We start from the raw sequence: 26,076 nt of genomic DNA on the forward strand, positions 1-26,076 counted from the left end.
GGGGGGGGGGGGAACACCTCTTCTACCTTGCTGTTGTGATTGCCTGTCACAGTCCTGTGCTGGTCAGATATCATTCCAAGACTGGCATGTATGAAGCAGAGGATTTGCTATCACAGTCTAGCAAAAAAATGAATCAGCAGATTGGTGCTTAAGTGCACAAGGTGGCTTGATCCTGCAATGTTTGTAAGGGATTATATGGCGAAGATGGTCTGTCTCTCTGCGATGGGGCATGATTTGTTTAATAAGGCTATTCAAGAAGACTGGAATGTGTTCTGCAGTTGGAAATCTAGGCTGCATCTTCATTTAGTGGGGTGCCTGATCGGGGTGAGATGTTTTACCTGTGGCAGAATTACTCAAGCCATCGTGATAGGGATACTGTTGCATGATCTGCTAGGAGGCTGGATTCTCTGAAACTGAGTACTCAATTGCAAGTGATTGGCTTGAATCACGAGGTAGGGACTTCTTGTGGGGCTGTGATGGAGTTCTGCTGCTGGGTGCATATTCATCATGGATATCTTGAAAACCCAACTGGCTGATGGGGTCCTCCAGGACAAGTTTAGGAAGCACTGCTGCAGTTGAAAAAGGGGGGGGGAAAAAAAAAAAAAAAAAAAAAAAAAAAAAAAAAAAAGATTGTTACAGATGTTTATAGGAGCAGTAAAAGTGTCTACAGGGAAAGGCAATGCACAGGGCCCAGATCTGTCTCTTCCCCCCCCCCCCCCAATTCAGGACACTTCAGATAAAGTTACCATTTATGGATGAGAGTTTAGCCCTACACAATGTGTGACATATGGGCTCTTGAGACCTAATTTAGGAATAGCAGCCTATAGGTTGCATTCAGCCATGTGATGTAGGATATTAGAAATCAGAAGGATTTGGCATAGGGTAAGAGTTTGCTGTAGCTTATTTTAAGATAGACCAATGACAACCATTACTGAGAAAAAAAAAGGTAATTACCCTTTCCATGAAAACAGATGCAGATATGTAAAGTAAAATAAACTGCCCTTGCCCAATGCTTTAAAATAAGAGGACAGCCGAACATTTTACAGGAAGTAGACTTTTATTAGTAAGTTTTCCTATTAAACTGAGTTGTTTATACTAGAATATTCTACTGTACATATCCAGAAGATGAACCTCCCCCTCCCAAAAAAAGACCCCCTCCCCTCACATGATAAAGGCTGTGAGAAGCATTTAAAGAAAAGTCACGTTTTCAAGTCTCCGTCCTTTAAACATTTTCCAAACAGCAGTTACACAAAATACATGTCAGTCTTTGATTCTAAACTATGTTATACATTCACAAAATCTGAGACAGTTTCGGGAATTTCTGATGTGATGGTATCAAGTGGTTGCCACTGGCAATTGATGAGAGAGTCATACAGATCTTCACTTCTTGCCATGAATGCTCTGTTCAGCTCATCAACATTTAGATAGATATCAGGGTCTGCGCCCAAAAAAAACAAAAAACAAAAAAAAAAACACAAAATTTAGACATGTCATTGCCATCTACTCCCCTCCCTTATGTTTAAAAAATGAAAACCAATAAACTGTTCCACTCAGAATTTTAAATTGTTTTGAATCTTCCCCCCCCCCCCCCAGTAAAAAAAAAAACAAACAAAAAACCCACACACACCAGTGCAGCACTGCTCAGGACAGCACTGGTGTTCTTAAATGTACTAGTTTAAGAGGGACTTTTTTTTTCTCTTCAGTTGTCAGGTCTGGGAAACCAGCTAGCACTTTAGGAGTGATTTATGGCCCAGGCATGGCAGAGCTCCCAGAATCTGTAGCACAAATTTACTCGAGTGTGTCTTTTAAACCAGAGTCCACTGCTAATTAAAGAATTTTATCCATTTATGATAAAACATACCTATTGTATGCATGTGTTACAATATAGAAGTATTAGAAGATACATTAATAGAGACATAAACATCAAGTGCTTTTTTGTCAATTAGATGGAATTACTATAGCAAAGCACACAGGTGTCTTGATGTAGTGATCTGATGTATTTTATAAAGCAATATTTTCTTGTACATTTAGTTTAGTAATTCATGAGGATAAAGGATTGCTATGTTAATCAATTAGATGCTAATTGTAATCAGTTAAAAAGTACACAAAGGTATATATACAGTATATTCAAAATATTTGGGGCTGTTGCTGTCCTGATCATAAGCATGCCCAAAGCTTTGGCAAAAAGAATGTTAACACTTGGTAAGCAATCACTTTGAATGTCTTCCTTTTGTATCAAATGACTTTATCTGAATTAAATTGTAGTTGATTAAATCAGCTTATCAATTGAATTTAATTGTATACACTTCTCACGTGCGAGAGAGCTTCAAACATATTTACCCAAATTATCACAGAGGATACCTTTCCCGAGCATGTGAGCACAAGCAACGTGGGAAATTTTGGCATGGCTTTGTTTGCCATTGAAATCCCAACTTACAGCACAATCTGGAAATAAAACCCAGGCAAGCACAGTACAGCTGGGACTACAAGAACAATTTGTATACTTGATACGTGACACTCAACTTGAACACCTATCAGCTTAATAAACCAGTTATAGACCTAGTTACATCTGTAGCACCCCCTGTTGCGATTAAAAGGGAGGAGCTTAAGTGTTTTTGTGGGTGTCCAACTTGTCAGCGTTTTCCCCTTGAAGAAGCCAAGTTGGTGAAACAAGGGCCTTATCGGGACATTATAAAGAAACACAAACAGGAACATCTTCTTAGTACACTATGAATGAATGTTGTATCATAACTTTTTGTTGATTCATTTTGAGCTTCTGAAAGTAGTAGTCAACTTGCAGCAATTAGAGAGTTTGTACACCACTGGATATTATAGCTTTATCTTACCCATGTATAAATATGACATTCAATCTATGTAGTCTTGTATTCTGGGATTGTTTAACTGCATTCAAATTGTATCATGCCTTGTGGTTTGATTCATCATTGTATAGTTACAAAGTAACAAGTTTGATGTTAATAATGTGAGACATTAGCAAATTAGAAAATGTCTCTTATGGAACATTAGAGCAACTTTGTATTAGGTTTTCATTGTTAGAACTTGGACACTTAGCATGTCAACTTGTGTGTACATATTTGAATAAAGATTTGTAGTAACAAAACTAGTTTGTAAATTGCATAATAGTTCCTCAACTCCCTAAGTGCTTTTTGTCCCACTTTATTAGGAGTGTATTGTGTATCAATATAAAGCACAAATAAAGGTGCTTATAAACTTTGCAGCTATTAGCATCACTTTGAAAATTGCCTCTCTACATATCCAAAGATGGCCCATATCTAGGTTGAGAGAACATTGTACAAATTTCATCTTTGAGTGAGTTGCCTCACTCGGAAGGTCATCAAATTTTCACAAGAGAGCATTGTTCTGTTCGTACATCGCACTCTGCATGTCAAAGTGGCCCCTAACCCCTACACTACTACCTAAACCTCACCTTGAGTGACTAGGTGGGCCTCCTACAGAGGTATAAATACCTAACTAGAAGGGCCTTATAGCTAGTCTGTCACAATCACACACTCACTCTCGTAGGTAGGAATTGCAACAATTGTGGTATTACCACAAAGTGCAAAAAAGTTATCACACAATGCAGTAATACCCATGCGAAGCACATAAGGGCTGAACCAGAAAGAAGCACAGGAGAGCCAGCGAGTGCCCACTCTCCTGGGCGTGTGATTCAGAAAAACAAAAAATGCAAATGAGGGCCTGCAGTAAAAAGGAGGCACTAGGGACCCTAGCGGTTGTCAGCGGGTTTGACAGCCGACGCTCAATTTTTCTGGCGTCTGTTATCAAACCTGCTGACAGCCACGGGTTCGGAAAATGGATGGTGGCTAAACTGAGCATCCATCTTCCAACCAGCAGGCAGATTTTTTATTTTATTTTTGGGGCCTCCAACTTAATATCGCTATGATATTAAGTTGGAGGGTGTACAGAAAAGCAGTTTCTGCTGGCACTGGGGAAGTGAACGCCTGCCTTTGGCAGGTGTTAATTTCTGAGTGTAAAATGTGCGGCTTGGCTGCACATTTTGCTTTCTGAATTGCACGGGAATAGCTAATAGGCCAGTCAACATGCATTTGCATGTTGTGGGCGCTATTAGTTTCAGGGGGGTTGGCCACGCGTTTTTGACACATTATTACTCCTTACTGTATGAGGGGTAAAAATAGCATGTTGAACACACGCGGCCAAACACAGGCTAACAGTGAGCTCAATAGAGCGCACTTTACTGTGTCGGCCTGTAAGATAGCCCATTTATCGCAATGTGCGCTATTACTGTAAGACACGCCCCTCTTCCTATTGCATGTGATACTTTGATTAGTCTAGCCCTAAGTGCTTTATCCAGCTAAATGGATAGCCAATAACTAGTGGGTAGGCGTTACTTATCAGGCTAAGGGGGTTATTTTTCAAACCCTACCGCACGCGAAAATTCCCTTTTTGCATGTGATAGCTAGATCGGAACGGAGTCTGCACTGGAAGAGGAGTCTGGGCAGATGCTGCGGAAACTTTGCTAGTGGCGATAAGGTAAGACCCCTTATTGCTGCCAGTAGCGCGCCCAATAGCACCACCAGGTGCGAAAGCCGGCAGCAATAATACCTCGGTGGTGCGATCATTGCCGGCTTTCACAGGCCCGCCCCCACGGGATTCAGAGCAGTGTGAGACATTAGAAAATCCAGCCCTAAGTTAGCTGAACAAGTAGTTATATTCATACTTATCCAAAATATAACTTACCCAGCTAAGTAGATATTCAGCAGCATAGATGTGTTGCTGAAACTCATGTAATTTAGCTGGATAAATGTTATCCAGCTAACTTACTCATTTTATAGGAGTCCCCCCTCGGTTACCCTTAAGAGACTGGACACAGCTATCCTGCCTTATCTTCCTTAAGCCTGACCCCCGCAGGGAATCCTGGATGAAGGGAGGAGCCCTTAACCAGTCCTTAAAACTGGACGACCTAAGAAGGTTAGACAGGCCCCAGGGAGCAGATTGAGTCCCAGATTATGCAAGGACCATGTATTTATAAGGGCTGGTGAACTGCATATATTTTAAAACCGAGCTATATTTAGCCTGAAGTAAGGTGAACCACACTGATTACTTGTATGAAAGATCAGATAGACCCCAACATAAGGGCCACCATAGAAATGTTTTTGGTTTCTTTGCTGAAGAGTACTGCTGACTTTAAACGGAGGGCTGGTAGCCATTTTGTGTTGAGGCCATGTTCTTACATTCTAAATAAAGAGCACCCAGATGTCTTCCTCTGGCTGTGACCCAGCCACCACACTTATCTAAATGATTTAATTTTGAACATAAGAAGTTGCCATACTGGGTCCGACCAAGGGTCCATCAAGCCCAGCATCCTGTTTCCAACAATGACCAATGCAGATTACAAGTACCGAAGCATGCTTGAGATCCCATGCTACTAATGCCAGTAATAGCAGTGGCTATTCCCTAAGTCAACTTGATTAATAATAGTAAATGGACTTCTCCAAGAACTTATCCAAAACTTTTTTTTTTTTTTATACCCAGCTCCACTAACTGCCTTAACCATATCCTCTGGCAACAAATTCCAGAGCTTAATTGTGCATTGAGTGAAAACAAAATTCAGATTTGTTTTAAAATGTGCTACTTGCTAACTTCATGGAGTGCTCCCTAGTCCTATTATCTGAAAGAGTAAACAGATTCACATTTACCCATTCTAAACTCCTCATGATTTTATAGACCTCATATCCTTTTGAATATCTACCTCCTAGAGCTTTGGATCTGTTTTCTCTGCAAAAGAAGTCTACTTTTGAAAAAAAATGCAAAATTATGCACGTTATTGCTTCCCCTGCCCCAACCCCATCTGAGAGCTTGCTTACTTTTCCCCCACAGATTAAAAAAAAAAAGAGCATGTGTGTGTTGATCCTATTGCTTAGTTTTACCCATATCTGAATGGGCAATTTTCCTATAGCTGATTTACCCAGGTAAATGGCTCTTTAAGGTTGTCCTTTATAGGCAGATGTCATAAGACTGTAGTAAAATGCAGCACTAAAACTTAAGAGCTTTTTATATATATATATATATATATATATATATATATATATATATATATATATATATATATATATATATATATACATATATATATATATATATATATATATATACATATACATACATACATACATACATACACATACGCTTTTGGTAAAAATGTTTAAGCTTAAACTATTGTACATTATACATCTCATAAAAGTAAATAAATTTTTCACTTTTCCTATCAAGATGCCTGCAAAATGGAACGGTAAAATACGGGTTTTACCCTCCTGAACCCGTGTTACCTGTTGACCAAAAAGATAACAGCTTTTGCAACCCCGATGCTGGACAAAATGGGGTATGAAGTCCCTGCTGCAGTAGTTGGAGAGGGAGTTCCATGACTGCTTGGGGAAACTACTCTCAGTCCCCCGGATTGTAGCCCTCCACGGCCCCAGCGGACATGGGCGAGCCTCCAGGATGCGGCACGGAATGTCATCACCTACCGGACGAGAGGGGGACGCCGAGGAGGCGAAACTACGCTTGCACTGCAATTCTCATCGAGCCCGTTTGAAGCAACAGGGCCGCGAGCATTGGAAGGAATTTTACCATCTATATCTCCAGTCGACCTGGCAGAGGAGGAACGCAGGATTCAGGACGCAACAGGGATATTGTCTGTCTGAGAAAGGGATGAGTTGTTCCAATTACCCCCTAAAACACACTATGGGTCAGCTAGTAAAAAAAGACTGAAAGCAAATATTCAAAAGGTAGAAGTGGAGTTGCAGTCCCTAAATCAAAATCTGGGAGGTCAAATAAAAGAATTGTGAAATAAGATGTCAAATGGAACAGAAAACTAAGTGCAAGCAGTGAATGTTAACCTGATAAGATATTGGTAGGCAGCAGTGGCGTAGCCATGGGTGGGCAGCTGCCCACCCAACTGGCACCGGAACTGTAACACTGTTGTGGGATCACATCTCTGCGACAAAGAGAAGGACCCAGGCCTGGTGCACCATTCCGTGCATTTGCACGGCACACATGGGGAAGCGGTCCCGCGGCCGTGTGGCTGACTGATCTTCCTGTTGGGGGGGGGGGGGGGGCGGGCAGAAGGAGAGCAGAAGCCCAGATCCCTCTAGCAATCTATATTTCTTAAAAAATAGACACCCTCCCCCAAACAAAATCCATGGTCAAAAGGGAGGGTATTAGATACTCTAAGCAAACCTTACAGCCACACACACACACACAATTCAATTATGCATAACATTACAAAATTACAGTCTGAGGCCAAAACACTTACAACATACATATATTTACATGCATTGCCAATCAGAACATCCTGCAAAAATGATACTTGGAACTCCTATGGAATACATTTTGTATAATGTGTACAAGGTGAGGGCTTGGCCCTCAGAAAGTCATGAATAAAACAGAATTACCATTACAATATAGTAAACCTCCCATACCACAACAACCCTAACTGCCAGCACTCAAACAGTAACAACTTCATCTATGAATAGGTAACACTGCACATATTACACCAGATCCTAGAACACCAATACACATCCTATTAGGAAAACAGAACAAAAAAAACCCACAAAAACAGCTGCTTTAGATCACTATAGATAAGTTATATGGTAGCAGAATACCTCACTTTGGTCACACACACTGAGAACACTGACCAAGTACAGAATAGAGAGAGACCAGAAAGTATAAATAAAAATGTGCTGAGAAGAACTGAACTGGAACCGACAAGAAGCTACTCTAAGCAGAGAAACGATATGGGGAGGGGGGGTGCGCCCCCAACACATTACCATTCTTCATAAGACATTAAAAAAGAAATATAAAACTGTAATATATAACTATAATACTATGTGTGATAAAACCACCCGTGTAAGTACCTTGGTACAATTGGTCATGACCTACTATGTACAATGATATATTGTAACCGAATCTTTGACGGCACCTGTTAGAATGTACTATAGTACACTTTCACCTACATGAAATATGTGCCTACATGTAAACCGTTACGATAGTATTTTACTTAGCAACGGTATAGAAATGTTTTTAAATAAAAATAAAAATCATAATAGTAAAATCAGTCATAAAAAAATTTGAAACCAGTTAAATAGAATATCCACAATTTCCCCAAACACCAATAAAATATTTCAAACACAGTAGAAACAAATTACACCCCAAAAATTAAAACTAATAAGAATTAAGAGTCTCCTGCTGTCCATACCAGGGATCTTTTGATTTCCAGTCACCTTGAGGAGGTAGGGCCACACAAACTCTTCAGACACACACCCACCATCTCCTATACATGACTATGCTCTCTCCCCCTCAAACACATTACATGTGTGAGCATGGTTGAGAGAACAAGAGAGAGAAGCTAGATAGGCATGCTGAATTAACAGAAGACTGGGCCTCAGGATTACAGAAGCATATTTAGATTGGACAAGGCCATGCTGACACTGCAGCTAACAAGCCCCGAGATAAAGGAAGATGAATTAATATGCAAATGTTAACTACAGACTGACACAGTACAGCGTGCTCCGTTGGAGCGCACTGTTAATCCGCCATTGGACGTGCGTTTTCCCTTACCCCTTATTCAGTAAGGGGCCGAAAAACGCGCGTCCAACCCGTGGCACCTAATAGTGCCCTCAACATGCAAATGCATAACTATTAGATATTCCCACGCGATTCAGAAAACAAAATGTGCAGCCAAGCCGCACATTTTGCTTTCAGAAATTAGCGCCTACCCAAAGGTAGGCGCTAATTTCTTCTGGCACCGGGAAAGTGCACAGAAAAGCAGTAAAAACTGCTTTTCTGTGCACATCAGACTTAATATCATGGCGATATTAAGTCTGATGTCCCGAAGGGTAAAAAAAAAAGTAAAAAAGAAAAAAAAAATTTGAAGTCTGCCCTCAGCTGTCTGGTCGAAAACTGGACGCTCAATTTTGCTGGCGTCTGGTTTGAGTGCGTGGCTGTCAGCAGGCTTGAGAACAGATGTTGGCAAAATTGAGCATCGGCTGTCAAACCCGCTGACAGCCGCCGCTCTGGGCCAAAAGGAGGCGCTAGGGACACGCTAATGACCCTAGCACCTCCTTTTGCCCGTTTCTACCGCCGGGCCTCATTTAAATACTGAATCGCGTGCACAGGCGAGTAGGCATTCGCTCTCCCATGGACTTTACTGAATTGGCCTGATGGAGAGCAAGAGCAAATTAATATACAGCCATTTAGATTGGTTTTCTACTAGAAACAATCATTGAAATCGACAATTATGTAACTCGGTTTTAGGGGTGGAAAGAAACAAGTGGAAAATCCTATACATCATCTTATCAGTGAAATCATTTGAGAGAGAGTTTTACACTGATGCTTTGCGTAGCAGTCTTCCAGACTCTCTCCATAAGGCTTTATTTAAAATGCTATAAAATATAAAAGCTTTTCTCCACAGCTGTTGACTCTAAGCATCTATTTCAGTGAACGCAACAGGAGCAGCACTAGGTATGTGCAATGCTCCCCCGCCTCAAAGATTACTTGACACCCCCATCCCCCCCCCCTCACCCTGGACAAGAACTGACTCTTTGCTCAACAGAATCACATCAAACCACCTTATACTAGGTGGCATCCAGTAGACCTGCAGGTACCCCAGATTAAGACCCTGAAAGAAATCATGCCATTAAGCAGAGTCCATCTTCCCTTTCACTGGTGCCTATCAGTAGAAAAGTGCACCTCAACATTTTTTGTGCCCTTTTACTGGCAAAAGCTTCTTTGCTATTGTGTTCTGAACTCTTACTTCTACATTTTCACTTGCTCTGTATTTTTGCTTTATAATCTGTTACACTATAAAAACGGAGACCTGTCCAATAGTTGGGATTTCCCATGTAATTGTTTTTAATCTTCTTTGGAATGGCTTACTAATCAAAATGTGGACTATAATGTAACACTTGTGCTTTTCTTCCATAAAGAGAGATCAATGTAAAAACATGAGGCATGTGCTGTAGTTTCCTCAGGCTAAACTGGTGTAAGCAACAGGACCCACAGCTCTGTGCTTTCACCAGAAGGAAAAATATTAGTGTCCTCTTTCTTAAAGCTTTCCCAGTATAATTGAAAAAAAGTTAAGCAGAAGTGTGTTTTGTAACAATCATTTTTGAAAACAGGAGAATTTTGTTAATTGTCTGCCTCCCCTTACTGCACAAGGAACAGTGCAAGTTGAATATGTGCCATGTGGAAGTGTATATAAACACTGGGGTCCATATTCAGCCACGGTGCAGCTCGGCAAGTAAGTCAGCTAAAAGTTATCTGCAGCCCTGGATGAACCATTAAGTAAAATAAGCACATGCATAGGGCACCTCAGTGTGTTGAAAATTTGCATTTTTTCTGTTGCCCCTAGTTAAAAGTAAATAATTTGCTTACATTACTTACTGCTATTTAGTATTAAATTATGAACTCGTTTTAACAGTTATAGCATCTGGCCTGGGGGATGACCTGGATGAAAACTGAAGTTTTAATTTCTTATTTCACCTTCAGCACCTACGTCTTAATGTGTCAGTTGGCCTTAATCCAGCCTTGTTTAGGTGCCATTGAATATCCCACAACAGCTCCACTGAATATACTTAGCTATTTTAAAAGTTAGCAGCATAAGTTTGTCAGGCTAACTTAGTCAGGTCATAGGGCTGCCCTAATTAAACACACAAAAAAAAACCCCCAAACACAAACACTACACATTCCCCTTCCCCCAAGGCTGGCACTTATGAGCACCAAACCTTGAGTGGGTGGGAGAAGATGGCAAAAATCACTAGCATGAACCCCTGGCAGAGCCCATTCAACCAGTGGCCAAATAAGGAGAGGGGCCTGCCAAGAATGAGTGAGAGCACAACGTGTGCTAGAGTATGCATCAGAGAGGAAGATGTCTGTGCACCTTCCCACACACCCCCAATCTACCACAATCTCAGAGTGACTTGAGATCAAGAAGTTCCCAGTTATAGAAAGTGGAGGATTTTATCCTTAGATATCATTTCATGCACCTATTTTGATTTTTTATTAGTGTATGGGAAATTTAAACAAAAAAAAAATGAGTTTACTTATTGAATGTGATATTTGCTTTGAAATCTTTATTAATGGTTTGTTTTTTTTAGGAGGAATGATTTTGCATTGATGCATTGCATATAGAGAGTCTGGCTTGTTGCTCTTTCCAGTTCAGTTTGTACGCACATTTCTATTTGTACTTTTATATTTTGTGAGAAATGTTTATTCCAGATGTATAACAGAGGTGAGGTTTTCAGCTGGGGGTAGGGATCTATAGCAGCTTGGCTTGTTCTCTTTTCCTAATAGGAAGTGTATTTATGTTTTAGAACTTTATGTAATATTGGCAATTTTGCCTTTTCACATGCAAGTTTGTTACTGTGACTGCTGGTAGTTAGTGCCATTTGGTATGGGAAGTTTACTATATTGTAATTGTTTACTTATGGCTTTGAGGGTTAAGCCCACACCCAACACATGTTACAATAGGCCTAATACCATTTGGGTACCAAGTGTCTTTTGCAGGGTTTTCTGGCTGGCACCACAGAAGTATATGCAACCACAATATAAATGAAGTTGTAATAGACTTCCCTTGAAGATTCTTTATTTTAAGATGTATTATAAGTGTATACCAATGTGTGTTAAGGGGACCATGAGTGGGGGGAGGAGGGAACAGTGTAAGGATATAAGGTTTGTCTAGGATACCTAATTCCCATGCACTGGTCCTAGACAAAATTTTCCCCCTAATAACCAAAGTGTTTTAAACCCCCCCCACACACATACACAGGTTAAAATAAAGTCATAGTGGAAGGTGATAAGGAAGCATTGGTGACAACCAGCACTAATGTAGTCTGGGTGTTCAGTTGTGTGGTTGATAGCTGGGAAACATCCTTAGCTAGAGATATGGAAAGCATAGCTAGGCCAATTGGTCTTTATATGGTGACATCTATGTTACTCTTAATAGTTCATTTCTAAGATCTCTCTCAAATTGAGTCTTAAAACAGTACTTGTTGCTACTTCAATAACTTGCCTGTGACAGAATGAAGATGCTGCTTACCTGATAGATGCCAGTGTCCTGACCTACACAGATACAAATTCTTGTTCCTCACTTTCCTTCAACATCCCATAACAGAGCAATGGAAGGAAAGAGAAAAGTTGTACCCTGCTCCTTCACTTCACCCCTGCCAGATATCAGAAACAGTATGTGGGTCCCAGTGCTGTTTAAGTTTTATTCATATTCCAATTTTCAGGCACTTCATTGCAAGGCAGCTTCGGGTTTCATTGAGCCACCATGCCTGGTGGTTTTTCAGGCCCTTCAAGGTGGATTACATTCAGGTATTTCCCTGTCCCCCGTGGGCTCACAATCCAAGTCTGTACCTGAGGTAATGGAGGGCGAAGTGACTTGCCCAAGGTCACAAGCAGCAACAGCTGCTTCCTCAGTCTACTCCACTAAGAGGGAATGAAAAGGGGAGCCTCCTTCTAGCTGAAGAGGTTAGCATGCAGCTACAGATCACCAGTGGCAGTCAGCTGAAGAGGTTGCTGCAGAGGATGTATTGAAAGGTACTTTTGTCTCAGTTTGGAGGAGGAAACCTGCATGAAAACTGGAGAGGTTTCAGTTGTTTGGGTGAGCAATTCAAATCCCAAGATAGCAGGACGGTGGCTCTTTTATGGAAGACATTGCCTTTTTGTATTTGAGAACTGGATTTGCCCCTACAGTGGTTGTACTGGCCCTGATTTGAGAAGCCTTTTAACCAAATCTGCACTGATTACCTTTGAAACCATTGAGCTGCTAATATTCAAAAAAAAATAAATTTTAAATTAAGACCCATGACCAAGAGGAAACATCATTTTGGAACAGAAGGTGAAAGTCTTATAGATATTTAATGCTAAGCCGATTATGGAGAATTTGGTTATGCCTGTTAAGAGGGAAAAGCTGGAGGAGAAAAAAAAAAAAAGCCAACATGCTTTAAACTGAGATTTAAAAAAAAAAATAAAAAAAATTCCTAAATCTCTTAATGTTTCACCTAAAGAGATAAAGTATCTGAGACGTCAGATATTCCAGCAGAGGCATTCTCTCCAGGAACCAAGATTTGTGATCTACTAGTGAAGAAACATTATGCCTAGGCTAAGGAGAATGGTCTATAGAGTTAAATCTCACCCAGACCCTCTGTAGATTCCTTGTAGAAGTTTGAGCAAGACCATCCTCTGTTCCATTCACATTGGAACAAGCCTGGATTCTTCAGCTGTTCTTCAGGAATAGGAACATGTTTATGGGATCTTTGTGAATTTTTTTCTGAGACAAAGAGTATGTTTATCAGTTTATTACTACCAGATTTTGTGAACCCACTCACAGCTAAGATATTTTCTAGACAGATTCTACTAATGAATTGAATGTGTGAAGTGATGCAATTAGCTAAGGTTTTTTTTTTTGTTTTATTCTTCCTACCATATTAAACTATTACAAGATTTCTCCCCTTCATTGAAAGCTATACAGGAAGATAAAAAGGTATAAAAACATTCTTTGGGGCCCATGTACTAAGCATTTTCCCCAGAGACACAAAATAGGGGAAACTGAAATACAAATTTTGTATAAAAAGTCCTGATCATGTACAATTTACTTGTTTCAATTTCTTGAAGTTTATAGTATAAAATTAGAGAACTTGCTTTTTTTTTTTTTAAGCCCTAAAAACAAAGGAAGCTGATTTTATTTCTAAGTTCTTCTTGAAATTTTTTTTTTATACTTTTTAAAGGACAGTATATACACATATACTTTGTCCTTTTAAAAAGTGTAAAAAAAAATTTAGGGCTAAAAAATAAGTTCTATATTTTTTTTTATAGTATAAGCTTTGATAAATTGATGTGATTCACACAGACAGAGAGTCTCTAGGTATGCCATGCACCAGAACACATGCTTGAGGGTCCAGCAAAGCTCAGCAGTATCCTGGTTTACACACAAACTGAATGATGGCAGATAAGAACCCCAGGGGTAGATTTAAAAAAGGTGCATGCGCTTCCCGGCACTGATGCCCTGATTTTATAACCTGTGCGCATCGGCGCATGCAGAGGGGGCCCAATTTTGTAAGATTATGCGTAGCAAAGCAGTCTGGCTTAAGAGTTCCCTCCCAGTCTGCTCCAATTAAGGAGTGGACTGGAAGGCAACTTCCCTACCCACAATCCCTCCCTCTTCCCTATCTTGTTTATTGCTTACTGCTCTGTTGGAGCAGAAGCAACTTGAGAGCATTGGCTGGCTGCCTGGGTGCACTTCCCTGGGACAGCGGCTAATGGCTGCTGTCCTGACCAACCTCAGTCCTGTTTCACCCCCACCATGCTCCCCAGCCCGCCTGCTTTTCAGGGCCCGGCAATTTTACCCATATATAATCTACGCAGGTTGCCGGGCCCTTTTGAAAGTGTGCTCAGGGCCCAGCCTTGTGCTAAAGTGACTATATTTTCGTGGGTGGCAAATTTAAAATTTGGCCGCCAAGGTCCCTCTAGTCTGCACCAAGAAGTTGGGCAATGCCATAGATGCCAGTTGATTTCTGGCTGTCCTGTCACAGTTATAGATCCTCCACACACTTATCCCAATGCCTTCTTGAATTTCATTACTGGTTTATTGCCTCCACCAGATTTAGAAAAATTCACATTGAGAATCATTAAGGGGGAGCTTCCAGGAATGAAACAAAGAAATGAGTTCTCATGCTGCTATTCATAATAGTTAATGGAATGTAAAAAAAGCTTTTATGTTCATAGACGTTACCTTTTGCTCCAATGCACTTAAACAAAATCTGTATAGCTTTATATAAGGAGGAGGAAGGGGAGGGAGTGAAGACAGGTTGAGCCAGTCTGTTTTATCACATTGCAAGCACAGAGTTCAGATTTTTTTTTTTTTTTTTTTTTTTTTTTTTTTTAAAGAAAAGGAATTGTTCAGCCTGTTCCTCTTGACAAGGAACTATATGATCACACTAACTTAACATAAAAACTGGGCCTCTAGGTGCTTACCAGCTACAGGTTCCTGCTCATTACTCTCAACGGCAGCCAGCATTTCCTGAAACTAAAATCATAAATTACATTAAATTTCAACTAGACATTTCTTAGGCTCAGATATGCAATAAAAAAGTCAGGAATGAGAAGAGATGTAGAAAGTGAGAGATAAAGAATTAAAAGGATACTGAATGACAAAGAAGAAATTGAAATACAGAAGTCTAGACAGACATTACAATGAGGAAGATAGAGATAAGAATGTCATACTGGGTCAGACCAAGGGTCCATCAAGCCCAGCATCCTGGTTCCAACAGTGGCCAATCCAGGCCATAAGAACCTGGCAACTTTTCAATATTTTGAATTGTGTGCACATTGAAAACTAACCAGAGTGGCACTTGTCAGCAAAGTACACAGTTTCAAAATGTGAATTTGATTTTTTTGGTGAAGGGAACTAGTAGTCTGCAAGGCACGTTAAGGTGATGGGGAGAGGAAAAAAAAAAAAAAAAAAAAAAAAGGTAAATAAGATTATGAATGAAGGAGCTAGGAAAATACATAAAGAGGACCTGGTGGCTATCTAGAGTGTCACACTTTTGAGGGTAGTACAGCAATGGCATCCCTCTCCCCCCACACAACTCTCTCTTCTGGGGGCTTGTGCATGCAAGGAGATACCATCATTTCAGCGGCATTGGCCTGCAGACAGAAGGCCCCTTGGCTGCAGGAGCTGAAAGAAGAGGCTGCTATAGTTTTATGTATGCTAGAAGTCAAGCTTATATAGATCCCTATACAGCATGCATTAGGAAGTGTATACAGCGTTGCTCTCTGCTTCAACGGCAGGGGGAAATGTGGAAGACAGGATTTACATTCAGACATCCAACAAGGCATTGATCTGTGCAGTCTGGATAAACAAGCATCAGGGTAACTTGCTTGATGTGGCGGTTACTACTCTTAACCATTAAGCCTTATGCTTACCTTTGATGCAACTCCAACATTACTCTCTGCATCAATGTCAGGGGAGGGCAGGACATTTGAATCAAACAGTTACCAACAAGGGCCCTGAAATTGGTGGTTGGTGAAACAGATAAGGATGGGAATATAAGTGTGGAAGCTTGCTGGGCAGATTGGATGGGCCAATTGGCCTTTTTCTGCCATCATTTCTATTAGTGTTTTAGGGCCTGTTTTAATATTTGCAGTGTTTTCTTTCCATATGTAGAGCTGTTATTGTTTAAATGCTGGAAGTTAGTGCTGTTTTGATATGGGAGATTTACCACATAATTCAGTTTATTTGTGGCTTTGAAGGACAAGCCCATACCCACCATGCATTACAATAGATCTAATATCATATGGTGTTAGTGTCTTACATTTTACAGGGGTTTTCTGGACCACAGCAGTGCCTGTGAGATATACTAGCAGGCTGATGTAATAAGAGGTGTGGGAGAGCCAGTGCTCAGAGTTCAGCACCCGTTCTCCTGATGCATGCTCAGGCCACTCTCATGGGCTCATGATTCTGTATTTAAAATTAGGTCTGGTGCTAATAAGGAGGCACTAGCGCGTCCCTATCACCTTATTAGCGGAAAACGGCAGCTGTCAGCAAGTCCAACAACTGATGCTTAAATTTTACTGGCGTTTGTTTTTGAACCCGCTGACAGCCACAGTGTTGCATCCGGACTCAAGACTGCTTTGTCCCACATGCCTCACCTCAATATTTGCTTTCTCCACCAGCCTCAGGGAAAATGGCAGCCACCGCGTCTGCTTGCCGCACTCTCCGGTGTCCCCGAAGCGGCTATGGCAGGGCATTCCACCATGATTCGACAACAAAATCAAACACAACGCCTAACGGACATTGGCATTACAGGAGCAGCGTTCAACTGGTTCAAATCTTTTTTGGAGGACAGATCATACAAGGTCAGGATAAATAACAAAGAGTCTCGTGCCATCGAATCTAAAAGGGGAGTTCCGCAAGGTTCATCCCTCTCCCCGACTCTCTTCAATATATATCTTCTCCCTCTCTGCCAATTACTCACCAACCTCAAGCTTATACACTTCCTATATGCGGATGACATACAAATCCTCATCCCTATAGAGGACACACTACACAAAGCCATGTCACACTGGAGTAAATGTCTCGCAGCTATCAACAACCTTCTCACCAGCCTCAACCTAGTCTTAAACACAAACAAAACTGAAATCCTCATTATAGCACCGGAAAACTATGTCCCATCCACTCCTCCGAACGCCAACCAAAGTCCGGATACCTTTTCTCAACAAGTAAAGGACCTGGGAGTCATCTTAGACGGTGGATTCAGCTTCAACAAATTCGTCAATAACACAACAAAAGAATGTTTCTTTAAACTACAAACCTTAAAGAAACTAAAACCACTCCTTCTGTACAGAGATTTCTGCATGGTTCTACAAGCCATCATACTCCCAAAACTGGACTACTGTAACTCTCTCCTCCTTGGCCTACCAGCTTGCACCACAAAACCACTTCAGATAGTCCTGAATGCCTCGGCAAGAATTCTCTCAAATGCCAAAAAAAGAGACCATATCACCCCAATCCTGCATCATCTACACTGGCTCCCGATAAAATACAGGATCCAATTCAAGTCCTTAATGATGATACATAAGGCCTTACATAATATCGCTCCACTCAATTTAACATTTCAAATTCAGCTACACACATCAGTGAAACCAACTAGAAGCGCATATCAGTACAGACTAACCACACAACAGGCGAAATCCTCCCTCAGGAAACGTGCTCTATCCACAGCGGGCCCTTCTCTCTGGAACTCGCTCCCTCCGGACCTTCGCCTTGAACCGTGCCACGCTACATTTAAAAAGAAACTTAAGACTTGGTTGTTCGAACAAGCTTTCCCATAGAACTAATGAGCAAGAAAAAAGGCATTTCATATCCTCCGTATCTTCCCCAGCTTATATTATATACCTTTTCTCAAATTAACTATTTTATGTTTATTTATGTTTTCTCAAATTAACTATGTTCAAATGTTCAATGTAAACCGCTAAATGAAGCGATAGTTACGGTTCCTTAGCGATAGTTTTGGTTCCTTGTAAACCGGGGTGATATGTATACTATACAGGAACCCCGGTATATAAATTCTTTAAATAAATAAATAAATAAATGATTCACTAGAGGGCCTCCTAGGGTGCGCATGCTACCCATGTCTTTATTCCAAAGTTGGCGAACCTCGGGGGCGTCCCCCTCCAGTGACGTCACAACATCCAGGTATTTAGATTGCCCATTTGCTGACTGAGTTAGCAAGGATTGGATTTGTCCAGTCTAAGCTGCTCTGCCACTTCTTCTGCTGCTGGAGCTCTCTCCCCTCCGGGGGTTCTACTAACTTGGGTACCTGCTCCTCAGGGGGGCTATGCTTCTTTCCAGGTGCCTATCAGATATCCAGGTACTCACTCCTTGAGGGCCTGAGCTGTCTACCTTGGTGCCTGCTACTATTATTTCTATCTGCTGGGAATGCCACCATTACAGCTACAAGAGTGTGAGTAATCTTTAACATCTACCAGTCTGTCTCACCTACAGCTCCTCATTGAAAATCTGCATCGGAGCTCCCTATAACTACCATTGTGGGACAGGTCTCCTCAGCAGAGGAAACCAGACTGCTGCTGCAGGAATCTACTCACTACTGTCACCTCTGGTGAACTCTACAAGCTGTACAATAAAAGATTCTCTCTGTGTTTGTGCATCCGAGTCTAGCCTGGTACTGCAGTTCCCCATGGGGCTCCTCCCCATGGGAGTGGCCATCACTGCAGCACCTAAGAATCCAAACAGGTTCGGAAAATGGACATTGGCAAAATTGAGTGTCCATTTTCGAACCCGTTGGGCAGATTTTCTTTTTGTATTTTTGGTGCCCGACTTAAATATCGCTATGATATTAAGTCTGTGGGTGTACAGCACACCATACCATATTGGCCTGTAGATGTTTTAAGTGCTATTTTTACTTTAGAAGACTGTACTGTGAATGTCCATTTTCATATAAAATCTATTATAAATATGCACAATGTTTAGGTAAGTTCACTTATGGCTCCTAACACCCTTGCACCAGCCGAGAGTGAGAGAGAGAAGAACAATTCCCCTCTGTTCTTTTCCTATTTACAAGGAAGCAGGGCCACCTTAGGCTCAGCTCCATTGCCCACTGTCCCTGATCACATTATGGTAGCAGCAGGCTGGCTCTTAGATCTAAGCAAAAATGTTTTGTTCGCCCATACTTCTTTGCATTTCAGTGTAAAAAGTGGCAGCATAGAAGCCATCTTCAGCCAAAGAATGGGAAGTCACACTAAAGGATTTGACACTGCCACGCAAGTGCTTAAAAATTAGAGACTATTTTCTTTTTACCATAATGAATAAAAAAAAAATAGATCAGACAAGCTGTAGGCAATACCTTTTTACTGTACTAAAGTAACATTTGTGACTATTTTGAGATTAGTGCGATGAGAACAAGGGATGATTGCTTGTAACTTCTTCATTTAGGCAGCAATCACACTACTTTATTACTATAATGGGAAATCCTACAGTATTAACATGGCTAATAAATTCTTAATCACAGATGCAAGAGCCAGCCCTAGAAGTGCTGGATTCCATGACAGATTTAGTGGCTTCTAGTGCTTTGTTCTTTAAAATGAACTTGCTTGTGTATCTGCTTTGTGCGTCTATGTACACATTATCTCCTGAAGCAGTCAACCTAGAGATTAAGCACAAGTCTGGAAAGACAAGTAACAGAATCAAGTACAGTAGGTATATTACTGCTCCAGAGGGTTAACAATGTAAGGCCCCAAACTTTACCCATATCAGCACTTGGTTTGCACACATTCAAGCCGATACCGTAAAGTGCACTCAGCTGAGCGCACTTTAACCTGGTTTGGATGCTCAGCCACATCCAACCCCTTCCCCCACCCCCCTGAAATTAAATGGAAATGCATGTTGATGAGGCTATTACTCATTCACCTGAGCTGGGGGGGGGTGCAGCCGATCTGCACATTTTACCCTCAGAAGTTAGCAGCACGAAAAAAAAAAAAAAAAAAAAGTGTACAGAAAAGCAGACAATAGTGCTCAATTTTACAAGCGTCTATTTTCCACACCCACTAACAGCTACTTCTCCTGGGCCAAGGAGGTGCTAGGGGCACACGAAGTGCAACCCCTCATTTGCATTCAGTATCATGCACCCAGGAAGGTGGCTGAGCACACATTCTTAATATGGACATCCATGACTTCACTCGCTCGCCATTCTCCTTCCCCTGCCCCAATAAACACATTGCACCATTCTTTGGGTAAAATAAGGCCGCAGCTTTATTAACCTGGAGACCCGAGCCCCCACAACATAACAACCATATTAACACTTTGTTAACAATATATTAACACTATATTCACAGTAGCGGTTTCAGCTTCCCCCCCCCCTTTTCTGACCCTCCGCCGCTCCCCCGGCAGGAGTGGTCCCAATCCAGCTTTCGGCTCAACCAACCGGCTTTTCCCCCCACCGGGTTCAGACTCCCGCCACCTGCCTGCAAGGAGTCCCGCCGGCCATCTCCCGCCACTTCTAGCAAGGAGCTCCCCCTTTTGACAACCGCCCCCCTCAGTTGTCACCACCATCTTCTGCTGAAACCCCGCTTTTTAACAATGAACCAAATATGCAACTCAGGCTCGGGCCCTCCGCCAACTCCCCCACCCCACTGCGACAACAAGCCCCGACCATCTATACATAAGGGAGGGAATTCGCTCTGCTGCTTTCTCCTGCTGCTGCCCCGAGCTTTCTGGCACACGTTCCCGTGCCTGCACTCCTTCCTAACCTCCCACAACCCCATTGGCCAGCCGGCCAATCAACTCCTCAGGGACCATGGCAACCAGCCCTTCCCCCAATCTCTGCCTTCCTTTACGTGTCCCCTTAACTCCACGCTCCCTAGCCTCCCCCTGACCTGCCATTTGTTCTTTTGACGACCCCCCCCCCCCCCCCCTGCTTTCTCCACGAGGCTCCCGAGCGGCCTGGGTCCACATTATCTGGCCCAACCGATCACGGGGCCCAGTCGGGCGTCCAAGAAGCAGGTACCGAAAACTGATGCGCTTTTTTTTTTTCAGCACAGCTGTACTGTATCGGCCTGAAGGCATACAATTTTACACCTAGTGTAGGCAAGTAGTTTTGCAAAAGATACTCCACCATGCGAGTCTCACGTTGACAGGCATGTAGGCTTAAACACTGCAAATTTAACTCCTGGTAGAGTTGGAGCGTCCTGGATTCATGCACATAACTTAGGTACATACCTTAAGTGCTTCACTCATGTAGTATATACAGATTTTAGGAGTAAAACATGTGCAGAAATGTTTTCCCAAGCATAAACCATTATATATATCTATAATGCAATTTATGCATGCTATTGTTTGTACACATTTGTAGATCTACCTAGTTTTCTCCAATTTATATGTTAAACAAGTAAAACATAAGAACCATAATGGAAATTGTTCAAAGTATTTCAAGGATAACAATGTTGTAAAGATTAATCTGATATATTCTACAAACAAAAAACTGAATTGGCTTCATCACTACCAGACAGGAAGATAAGACATTTTCCATTGTATGTATGGTGACCATATCTTTTCAAATTTTGGAATGCTATGATCATATTCAGTCTATATATGCAATCTATGCACCTATAGACAGCAGCTGCCAATGAAGGGCCCTCAAATGTTTTTCACCGATATGCTATTCACTTTTAGCAGCCAGAATAATTTGTTGTATCAGTGATTGTATATGTTGATCACCTCTCTGATGGAACATTTAATAGGGCATATTTGGGTGCCGGGTCAATTCAGTCCCTACTATTTTCTCACCAAAACACTGAAATAAGACTACCACATATGATAAAGACATGCAGGTCATCCCACAACCCCTCCAACATTTATATGTAACATTTGGGAAGGCCTTGTTTAACTCAAGACTTACATGATTTTAAGTTCCAATGCATTAGGCATTAACATGCTAGCCAAAAAGATGTATATATACCTAAGAAATTGTGCACTGAAATAGAGTGAAAAAGTGTGCTGTGTCATAACATCTGCCCTTAAGTTAAAGTGACTTGCCCAAGGTCATAAAGAGTGTCAGCAGGATTCTGTGGTTCTTCAGCCCCCTTCTCTAAACACTAAGCCAGTGGTTTCCAATCCATCCTGGAGGACCCCCAGCCAGTGAGGGTTTCAGGATATCCATAATGAATACATAAGAGGTCTAGAATAGATAAATGTGAATCAGTTATTTACTCTTTCGGATAATAGGACTAGGGGCACTCCATGAAGTTAGTATATGGCCCATTTAAAACTAATCGGAGAAAGTTCTTTTTCACTCAATGCACAATTAAACTCTGGAATTTGTTGCCAGTGGATGTGGTTAGTGCAGATGGGTTTAAAAAAAAATGGATTGGATAAGTTCTTGAAGGAGAAGTCCTTTACCTGCTATTTATCAAGTTGACTTAGAAAATAGCCACTGCTATTACTAGCATAGGATAGACATAGTTTTTGGGTACTTGCCAGGTACTTATATAGCCTGGATTGGCCACTGTTGGAACAGGATGCTGGGCTTGATGCTTGGTCTGATCCAGTACGGCATGTTCTTATGGTCTAATATGCATGCACTGCTTTCATGGCATGCAAGTTCTCTCTCATGCATATTCATTGTGGTTATCCTGACTGGCTGGGAGTCCCCCAGGATAGATTTGGGAACATCTGACTAGGTTAGACCCCCTTTCTAGGTATAACTATACAAAAGCTAGAAATAATGTGTTTTCCCAGAAAGCTTATAGATCTAGCCCAAAACTGGAAAAAAAAAAAAAAAAGAAGAGTCACACAGGGAGCCAGCATAAAGTTGTTTAAGAAATAAAGTGCTCATATGAATAGCTTTACAGTCTTTTTCTAACTTGTTTAGGCCACAGCTACTAGCTGAAGAGAAAAACCTTGGAAGGGCTGGCAAAAGTTCATGCAATTAAACAAGCCTAGGATTTGTGCCTTAAGTGCTATAGCAAAATGCACATTACCTCAGAAAATGCTGAAGTCCAAGCAGAATCTCCTCCAGCAGCAGCAGGGAAAGGATTTGGGGTAGGCTGCACATTGTCATAGGACGTAAAGCCATAGTTGCTGTAAGCAGTATTGGAATCATAATCCCAGTTTGAGTAATAGTTCTGATAATGCTCACAATAGTAGCTGTAATTATGGGCCTGGTTCTGGAATTCCTTCTGTCTATCGTTAAAACAAACCAAAACAATCTGTGGTCAATTAAAACTTCTCCCGCTTCCTCCCCCATTTTGTAGGAAGGGTGGGGGGATGCACAGTGAACAAGAGACAGCTAATACGTTGTATCTTACTTTACAAACCTTTAAAGGATAGAAAATACAGCAAGTTTTACCACTGCTACCATATAAGAAGTTTAAGTCAGCATCAACAACTTTACTTGGTTCCTAGGTTACTTTAGAAAAGATCAGTTTAACTTCTTGAATACGGTCAAAAAAAGCAACTAAATGTACAGACTATGATTTCAGATTCCTAGTCCTTTGGTATTTATGACCCCGGCCAAATAAATAAACAAATACCTAAGTAAAAACAACTCTCACCTTTGCCAAAACCCATAGTAATTATTTTGCTGGGTTAAACTAAAACCCACGGTGCTATTACTGTTATTCATTTGGCTAGCACAGCCTTACACCAACCAGTCTTGTGCAGGTCACTTCTGATTAATAATTAGCCACTGGGGTGCATTTCAAGAGAACCAATTATCCTCCTCAGCTGCTTCTGAAAGAGAAAATTGCTGCTTGCTTAATTGCTTCCTCCTTAACCATGGGAAATAATAAAATCAAATCCGAAACATAAGAGGAGTCCATTATGCAGACATGTTTCAGTTACAGAATCTGCATCCCGGTGCTATTTTTTTTTGCTGAGGCTCTGGCCTGGCGAGTCCCCGGGCTTTCTGCTTTCTGCTGCTATTTATCCACCTCTTGCAGTGCTTGGCGAGGCTCTCGGGGCTTTTTGGCCTTTAAGAGGGTGAGGCACTGCAGCCTGTGGAGGTACATGGCACGGTTAGAACCCGCTGGCTCCTTCCCACATGTTTTTACCCTTTCCAACAAGGATGAGCTGAGAGTTATGGCTCTTCAAGAATCCAGTTATGAGCACGAACAGAATCACGGAACCCATCATAAAAGAACATTTTCCAAAAACTTTCATGCCATAAGTTTAAATCGCTCATACTTACTTTTGCACTCTTGACTTTCCTGAATGAGTGAAATGAATGGTGATTATTTTTTTTTAAGTCACACAACCCACTTCTAAGCTTTTTAGTATTCAATAATTGGCTCAGACCTGGAGTTTGAGAAGTATTGGTTTAAATGACAGCGGCTCTGTTTTATTTGAAGTGATTATTGGGAGTTAGCAGATAGTTCTGGTTCATCAGGGATAAACCAGTCCTGGTTTTGGCCTGACTGTATGCACACCCTTGCAGGCTTACTCTCCCCTTGATATCCCTAGGAAAATCAAAGGGCAGCCCAGTGCACAATGCAGATTCAGATAACTCGGTGGTATGACCATTTTACATGGGTTTCCAAAGTAATATACATAATGATTAAAATAAAAGTGGAAGAAAAGAGAGGCAAAATATTACAAAATGATAATAGTTAAGTACAGTTACAGGTTATGGCAAGTCGACTATCAGGGACATGTCTTAGGTTGTAATGCTGGTCCCTATTATTCCTGGTCAGGTTTAATTTCTGGCCTGGTGACAGGATACCGCTGCTATAACTGCAGGTTTTCCCCTTTCCTCCATGATTATACAGAGGTTTTTCCTGCTCATTCTTTAGTAGCAATTGTTTGATTTTTTTTTTTGCCTTCAGTTCTGGGAAATGTGCATCTCTAATAGCTTTGTATTTTGCAGCGCACAGGAGGAAATGCGTTTGTTTCTCCAGTGCTGCTTTGCATACAGCATGTGGTTTCCTGGGGTTTCTGGTTCAGTTTACAGTTTGCATAATTCTGTTTCTACTGTGTGATCACTTTTACTATGCATTTGGGTGAAGTTCTGTCTGTGTTTTGCATATATGACCAAAATGAGGTATTTTGCTAACACGTAGTTTCTGTTTAGGGATCTATAGCAGTCCAGCTTGTTCTGTTTTTCAATTTGAAATTCCCAATAGGAAGTATATTGATGTTCTAGGGCACATTGCCTCCTAGGTATAGGCCAAATTGTGGTTGTTTTGAGTTCTAGGTATTAGTGCTGGTTTGGTACTGTTGGTTTTCTACATAGGTGCTGTGTGTGTGGTTTTTGTTCTCAGGATTTTGTGTTATTTCATAGAATGCCTGGTAGTCTGTGTCCCTGCTATTAAGAGGAGAGCAGAATTTCAATATTATTTTTATGGTGAGTAATAAAGGAAAGTGTCCTAATTCTGCTCTGCACACATTGTCAGAGGATTTCCTGTTTTGAAATAGTCCCTAGGAAAATCAGATCTCCGAGTCCATTCATTCACTGGGGGTAAAACCAGGATTGGTTCGGCCTAACCCTGATGGGCTGGAGCCATCTGGGAACCCTGAGAATCTATTAGGGATCCCACCTAGCAGAAATAATAATGCTCTTATTCTTATATCCCTGCATATTTAAAAACACATGTGAAAGTTGTTTTTAAGATGAATGCAAGAGCAGGTGGATAGCATTCCCAGACAGCTCCAGCTTTTCAGACATAAGTTGATCTGATCCTGGTTTTATCTTAGCACCTGCATGGATGTCCTTTTCTGCTTTCCCTGGGAGAAGCTGCTTTTTGTTTGAGCTTCCACATTTCTGTTTCAATACTATGCCTTTCTAATTCCATTTATTTCTACCTTTTTAATGAAATTTGTTGGGGAGGACTGTCTATGCTTTCCCAGTGTATTAGAAGCAGCCTGCCCTCCCCACCTTTAGTTTTTATGGGGTTTTTTTTAGCTTCCTCTCTTTTCCTATTCACTTTTAGGGCTCAGTTGTTTAGGACACACAATTTCCTTTCTTCCTTATTTCACATTATGTATTTATTTTCCTCCCCTCTCAGCCT

The 26,076-nt window shown here is 41.3% G+C and overlaps 1 protein-coding gene across 3 annotated transcripts; it reads right to left on the reverse strand.

The window, feature by feature from the left end:
* On the reverse strand, window positions 1-23,758 carry C2H6orf52 (chromosome 2 C6orf52 homolog). 3 transcript variants are annotated; one of them, XM_029590644.1, is made up of 4 exons: window positions 23,626-23,729; window positions 23,053-23,152; window positions 15,031-15,082; window positions 1-569 (listed from the first exon to the last, which is right to left on the reverse strand). In XM_029590644.1, the coding sequence occupies exons 1-4, from the start codon at window positions 23,694-23,696 to the stop codon at window positions 391-393; spliced, it is 402 nt and encodes a 133-aa protein (XP_029446504.1). In that variant the 5' UTR covers window positions 23,697-23,729; the 3' UTR covers window positions 1-390. The 3 variants fall into 3 exon arrangements, with proteins under 3 accessions (XP_029446504.1, XP_029446502.1, XP_029446503.1); XM_029590642.1 differs by having other exon boundaries at window positions 10-569; window positions 23,053-23,254; window positions 23,626-23,758; XM_029590643.1 differs by lacking the exon at window positions 1-569 and adding an exon at window positions 916-1,438 and having other exon boundaries at window positions 23,053-23,254; window positions 23,626-23,758.
* Window positions 23,759-26,076: the final 2,318 nt, after the last annotated feature.

The sequence above is a fragment of the Rhinatrema bivittatum genome, chromosome 2, assembly GCF_901001135.1.
Source record: "Rhinatrema bivittatum chromosome 2, aRhiBiv1.1, whole genome shotgun sequence".
NCBI lineage: Eukaryota > Metazoa > Chordata > Amphibia > Gymnophiona > Rhinatrematidae > Rhinatrema > Rhinatrema bivittatum.